At 37.1% G+C, this 7,203-nt stretch overlaps 1 protein-coding gene across 1 annotated transcript; it reads left to right on the top strand.

Annotated features, from left to right (window-relative positions):
* Positions 1-5,552: 5,552 nt before the first annotated feature.
* On the top strand, positions 5,553-6,419 carry LOC139138037 (protein LEG1 homolog). Its single transcript, XM_070706259.1, has one exon. It carries the CDS (start codon positions 5,553-5,555, stop codon positions 6,417-6,419), a length of 867 nt encoding a protein of 288 aa, XP_070562360.1.
* Positions 6,420-7,203: the final 784 nt, after the last annotated feature.

Below are 7,203 nucleotides of genomic sequence, written 5' to 3'. Positions count from 1 at the left end.
TGCCGTGTTTTTGCCTTTTATCTGAGTCTTGTGCCTACCATAAAATCAACATTACTACAGAAATTATCACAATTCACTATAGGGATGGCTTGGAAAGTAGAAATTACTTATAAAGTTTGAATAGCTGAAAGTTTGCTGGAAATTGCAAAAATTATTGATAACTTGCAGTGTTACTGAGACTGCCGACTGCCGTGAAAAGCCCTCCACAGCATAGTTTAATGAATTGCGAGTTGAATATGTGCATGATAGGGAAACCTTTATATTCAGAGCTGTGAATGTGATATGCAGTGTGTGTAAGGCCTGCTGAGTAGCATTGTCGTGATGATACATGTAGCTGCCTGAAAGTGACCTATCATTGTTGTAATTTCAAGTAAGCTTTTCAATCTTCCAGCCATCTGAATGGCGAATTGTAATGTTTCTTCAGTAAGTACACCTAACGATCTGGTCTACCCATTGGAGATGTGGATGGACCCTTGAGGATGATTTTCAAGAGGTGATGCAAGTTGTGTCTATGCTATCGGAGATCATTCTTTAGATGGTCAGCACCTTGTAATGCTACCGAAAACACATTTTAGTGTATTCTATTCAGGACAAGTCTTTTTAACTACTGTAGACTATAATCTATAAAAGCTATTGGGATGGGTCTGTTGGCGTCAGTCTGTTTGTATGTCAATTCGTGTGCATTTCCGTCCACTCAAATATTTCAAGAACCGCAGTACTTAAACTATATTTGTTATGTGGATGTTATTACAAGTAACCATCTGTTAACCATTTTTGATATTGTTTAAAATATGCAAATTAGCTCAGAAAAAGCTGTTTTTGGTAACAATCTTCATAAAATTGTCAGACAGCTTTGATAATTGGTACAGGTCCGAAGGGATAACCTAACTTAGATTTTTTCAAATTGTGATGAAATATGCAAATTTGTATTTTTAAGGCAATTATTGTCATTTTAGTCTAAAAATCTTTAAAAGTCTTCAAAAAACTGCTGGTCAGACAGCTTGAATATTTGGGATATAGGTCCCTAGGGATGACCTTTTTCAGATTTGTTCAAATTGTGATGAAATATGCAAATTCTTATTTGTCACTTTCGGTAAACAAATTCTTTTCACAAAACCATTTGTCTTGTTGCTTTGATATTTGTTTACAGGTTCATAGGAATGATCAAATTATGATTAAATCTACAATTGTGTAGTTTTGGGGCAATTTTTGCCATTTTTGGTCAAAAAATTTGTTTCTCAAAAACTACTAATCAAATAGCTGTGATATTTGGTATACAGGTTCCCAGGGGTTATCTTTGTGTGATATATTGAAATTGTGATGAAATCTTAACTGCCTGTATAAGTATACAGCCAGTGTGAGAGACGGATGGCAAAGACACTATAGGCATAGATGGCAGTTTTCTTTGCTTGCTATTATTATTATTATTATTATTATTATTATTAATCTTTATTTAAACTTGATAACTCCATAGGTGAAACACCTCTTTTCATGGAGATCGAATAGACAAAAGAAAATCATATTATACTTTACAGCACAAACATGAACACACAATAAACACAGAAGTACAAATGTAAAAAAAAAAACTATGAAAAAGGCATCAGACAAGTAAGTATTATATAAAAAGTTGTTGCAAGCTTTCTTAAAACTAGTCAGTGACTCGGAGTCCCTCATTGATTTTGGGAGATTGTTATGTTCATCCACACCCGCAACTGACAAGGTGTTCTGATAAAGAAGTGTACATGCTTTGGGAACTTTAAGGAGGTTCTGAGTGGAAGAACGAAGTGATCTGGAAGGGATATAATTATTAAAAAACTAGTTATGTAGTCAGGGGTTAAATTGAGAGTTACTCTGTGAATTTGGGCCATACGGTTACAACAGAGTTTCAAATTAAGGTGAAGGACGACGAATTCGGACGCGCACACGCTTTAGAACGTTTCTGCGCAGATTTAACTCCAGCCTGCCGCAAATTGGTTATTTTGTAGCGCATGTATTTAACATCACCTGTCATTGTTGAAATTGTGCTTTTACCTAATTTTTTGACCCAGTGTCTTCGAAATACATGTGACCTATAACCTTGTCATATTTTGACCCCCTAGGAAGCTGGTTTTTATTCAATATGAGCGAAAAATTAACATTTCTCTCCCATTTATATGGCGCAAATTACCCATTCACCTGGAGATATTGTAAAAAGTAGCGTGGTGACACCCTTTTATTAAAAGTGTAAACTAAATGGTATTATTTCAGGAGTTTATTCGCCAAGTTTGGTCAAAATGACACCATTCAAAGCGACAGGAAGAAAGTTCGAAAATTATGTAGTGATATAATTTCGATATCGTCATTTTGTAATCGATGTTTATGTTAAAATTTCTTCACAAACATCATAAAAAACTATACATTCGATAGATATGGATCTTAAGTCTTGGTATTTATTAAAATTAACTCATTTGCTAAGCGTTTTATGATTGCTTTCTTTAGTTTAAGTGATTTATATCATTTTTATTTATTTCTAACGACGCCATTTTAACGTCCGTTTCCATGGAAACAAGCGTGGTGACCCCCATTTTTATTCCATTTTTGCACTTGCACAACTTCCAAGAATATTTGTGCAAAGTTTCAAGAAAATGACACCATAACTTAATTTTGACGTAATTCGTAGTACTTCACCTTAATAGGCAGCCAATGAAGCTGAGTATACATTTGAAAAGTGGAAAGAGGCGGACAATGTCGAGAATAAGTCTCATTGCACGTCTCTGTAGACGCTCCAATGCATAGATATTGCTACTGGAAGTAAAGCTCCAAACATTAGAACAGTAATGTCTGTGCATATAGGGGTCCGTAAGTATGAGCCAAATTGAAACAATTCTTCTGCCATGACAATACACTTGTATTGCCAAAGCACCTCTGCACTCATTACTATTATGCTATGTGTGTCCTCTATACCATCAACGTCTATAGTAGCTTCAGGGACATTTGCCCTATGTTTTTTTAACCTTTTCATTGTAATGTTTGGTACATACAACATTCCTGACATGTTTGGCAAATTTGCAATGATGAGGGATCCCAGTGTGAAAATACTACGAGAGCAGTGAAGGGGAGAGTTGATAGATAATCAGCATGTGAACAACACGCTCCAGCAGAGAAGAGTTGAATCCTGTTATGGTCAGTGACAGTTTCTGTCAGCGAGAGGACGAGTGACACGCAATTCTCGGAAGATTGCAGATATCTTGTTAGAACATAGAGGTCAATCAAATCAATCAGATAAGGAGGTGCATCAGGTCTTTAAAAGTAGTCAAAATTTGAAATGTATTCAGGCTTCAACAGGTAACCAATGTAAATCGATTAAAAACATACCATCTGTGGTATTCTGAACGGACTGCAAATGATTTTTTTTGTCCTTTTGTAATACTGTATAACATCCTATTGCAATAATCAAGTTTGGAAGTCACGAACGTGTGGATGAGTTTCTCGGTAGTAGATTTGTCAGTCAGTTTGTGAATTTTACTTCTTCTTGTCAAAAAAGTGCATTCCTATGTAACTGATGATATGATCACACATGAAGCTATCCCTGTTTATATTACCACTAAGATTTGGATTGACAGGAGAGGAGTGGTGTTAAGTTCACCGATTCTGCAACCGAAGGGCAAATTCTGTTCCATCAGTTCTACTCTCAAACTTTTACAATTCTTTTCCACTTGTATGGTTTCATTTTAAAGCTCTTGGAGTAAGAATCACTTCACCGTCTTAGTTTTTTGAAAATCAAAATTTTTATTTTTCCCCATAGAGTTAAAGCCCCTGTAGCTCTAACTCTTGAAATTCATCAACCTGAAAAAGGCTTTCTATTTTCTTTGGTTTTCTTTAGATTCTACAGATTAGAAGGATATAGTCTTTTACCACTGAAAAATTGGACTAGTAAATTTAAATTTCAACCATTATTTTGACTACCCGCCATTTTTAAAACTTGGTAATATTACAAAGAAAACATAGCATATGGTGTCCCAGTGGAAAACATTCAGCACTATGCATTATATTGAACTACTCTGTTGTTTCTGTGAAGATTCCAATGCATATATGCACTGCTTACCGTGTTTTTGCTTTATTAGCATGAGGGCGCCATTTTATGTTAGGGCAAACATTTATTATTGATCTTGCTCAAAATTGCACATGTAGTCACAGTTGACAGTTTATTCTACCTGTATAAACACCCCTCAATGAGTACATTCCCATGATCTTGTTTTAGTGTGGAAGTAAAATCACAAAAAATAATGCTAAAAGATACAGCTATTGGGCCTTTAACATAGGAATGGCAGCCATTTTGAATTTCAAATATTTTTAAATGTTAGGTAATTTGTTTCTCTACTAACAAAATTTGCCCGGTGAATCCCAATTTTTATTCTTGATTTGGAAGGAGAATGGTTGGATGATTCCTTGAGGAAAGTTTTAGCAAAAGTTTAAGTCTTTCACTTCCCGAGGCGCATACTACCTTAATGCAGTCTCGTCATTGTTCAGAACCGAACCGATATGATGTTAGCGCTCATCAGGCCACGGGCGGGGGGGGGGGGGGGGGGGAATATTATTGATTTCATAGTTTTGGCGATGTCAGTGAATTTGTAGATGTTGAAAAAATCTGGGGCCCAATGCTGGATAATCAGGTACATTATCAGTAATAATCTGAGGGAACGACGTCACAAAACTCACTGGTACTGACAAAGCTATAATATAATTCTTATCAAAGATGACAAGAAACCCCCTCACTATGCATTTTCAAAAAAAAAAAACCAGTCTGAGGTTTTACACTGTGCGAATAGCTTACTCGAAGGATGAATGCGATATGTATAGTTTTGGGGTAGAAAACATTTTGGTATTCATGATAAGTCAAAAACTTGGTGCTGCTTAATAAAATCATTATCTCATTTGCAATTATACGTATAAAAGAACGACAGTTTTGCTTTGCATTAAGCTTATCTATTCTCATTCTTAAGTGGAAGGTATTGAAAGACTTTCAAAACAGTGATTAAAATCAAGATAAGTACAATTAAAATGAGAGTTATTCAAACAGTAAGAACTAAACGGGTGTGAACAGAAGCCAGTATATCGGGTGACTTGCATATATTTGCACAAACTTACACTTCTTTCTCACTTACGACCGCTTTTCATGCTGAAAGGCGAACTCAACCAATATTTTAATCTTGTACTATCAATGAAAATTGAATGAATCTTTGCAAAAATGTGATTTTCAGCAAAATTCGCTGTGTTATGCGCAAAGATACCGTAAAAGATGTTTTCTCCTTTTCTGAGTATGATCTGATTGCGTTTAATGCACGGAAAAATTTTTCATTGTGACCAGATGAAAACTTGCTCTGAATAGACTCCCAGCGAAGAATACCTGCATGTCATAGGGCGGATTTTGGAGTTTGACCAAGTCAACAGTTGAACGTTGATTTTCCGAAATCAAAGTCCGTGTATTTTTCGGAGTGCATCGCCCGATACCGATTTCAGTAACACGGGACTTCCTCGAAAAAGCAGTGTTCTCTCATTTTCTGAATAACGACATGGCATCCGTTTTACAAATCAGTTTCATCGCATCCTTGGTCGTTATCGGCAGCTGGCAACTGTTCTCCGAGGTGGCGAAGAAGATGAACTCTGCACCTCCTGGAGATGTCGGCTGCACAGAACAGGTTCATCTCCCACCGTATTGGCCTTTGGCGCCGTCTCGTATCACAGATTACCCAATTGCCAACAAAACCGTACAAATCAACCCCTGGCACTACCTTCACCGCCTTGGACTTTACAAAATCCTCTTGAATGCGACAAGTCACTGCAGGGAAGAGTTCGGTACCGATAATCTCGGGAACGTAATGTGGGGTCTACCTCTGCAATACGGCTGGCAACTTGAGTCTGGGCGCTTGAACGACCCTCGAAACTCGATCGATAGTGAGGACGAATTTTATATCTCATCAGAGAGCTGGTGGGCAAGTATTAATTACTATTTATCTGTTCTACCATTTATTGGCGCAGCCGAAGCTGGTATGGTCGACCTTGGTGACCATGTACTCGAGTTTACCGCGCCTGCACAACGCTCCGATCAGTATTGCAGAACTGTACAATCTTGCAGACAAGATGTACCAGAGACTGTGCGTAAATGGAAAATGTATTTCGAAGAGTTGAAAACTTCGGCAGATTTCCATGGCAAAAATGCGCCGTACTCGTTTGATGGTGTGTTGGGAGCATTGTGGGACGCACATACCGAGTCCCTTAAGGTGATGGATCGTTTTGAACAGCTTGAACACACCTACAGCAGTGTGGAGAGAGCCTTTTTCATCGGCTGGGGCTTTGGTCTCACAAGATACCTGAACGCAAGTCACTTCAACACCAACCACACCAATGTGGATACGTTTCAAACAAAATTTCTCACATGAGTGCGCGTGAAAATTTTGCAACCTACGCAATAGTGAAGATTTTCGCCTTTGACTCGTTCACAGGCAAGTATTAAATAAGCCTTCTTGAGGACTGTTGAGTACTCTACTAACGGATCAGGTACACTGGTATGTGCTTCATATCGCAGCTTCCATTTTCGATACGAGCAAAATGACGGAAGTTTAGGTCATAGATTTTAGGCAGTTTTGGTCGTTCACCTACCGTGGCTTCACCTGCAACAGTATGCCAGTATTTATAAGTTTATCCTGGATGTCGACAACTTAAGTCTGAGTACCTTTGAATGCGTGGGCAGGTTTGGCATACAAAACAAACTTAAGACACTGTTCTTGTCCCGTGTCATAAACACACATCAAAAATTATAATAACAATAATAATAATTACACTTATAATTACCCTCATTTCAAGGCGAGGATATAGAGTTACATATTAAAATGGATAGAAATAATGTCTTTTCAAAATAATTTTAACAAGTTACACTTAAATCATTGCGCGAACACACACACGCACACACACAAACATATATATATATATATATATATATATATATATATATATATATATAAGTTTTCTGTCAAGCTTATTAGCAAAACGTGAAACTCGTTTTTAAATTTTATTGCACAGCTAAAGTAATTCGAACACTGACAATGGAAAAATCGTGTAAGAAGAAGTCCAAGAAAGGTTGGAAGAACTCACAAAGCTGAAAAAATTATGCTCAGAGGAAAAGCCAGAATGAAAGAAAATTGCCATATCGATTCTCCAGACAAA

Source organism: Ptychodera flava, chromosome 8 (assembly GCF_041260155.1).
Source record: "Ptychodera flava strain L36383 chromosome 8, AS_Pfla_20210202, whole genome shotgun sequence".
NCBI lineage: Eukaryota > Metazoa > Hemichordata > Enteropneusta > Ptychoderidae > Ptychodera > Ptychodera flava.
The sequence above is the reverse complement of the archived record's forward strand: the minus strand, read 5'-3'. Positions and strand labels throughout refer to the sequence as shown.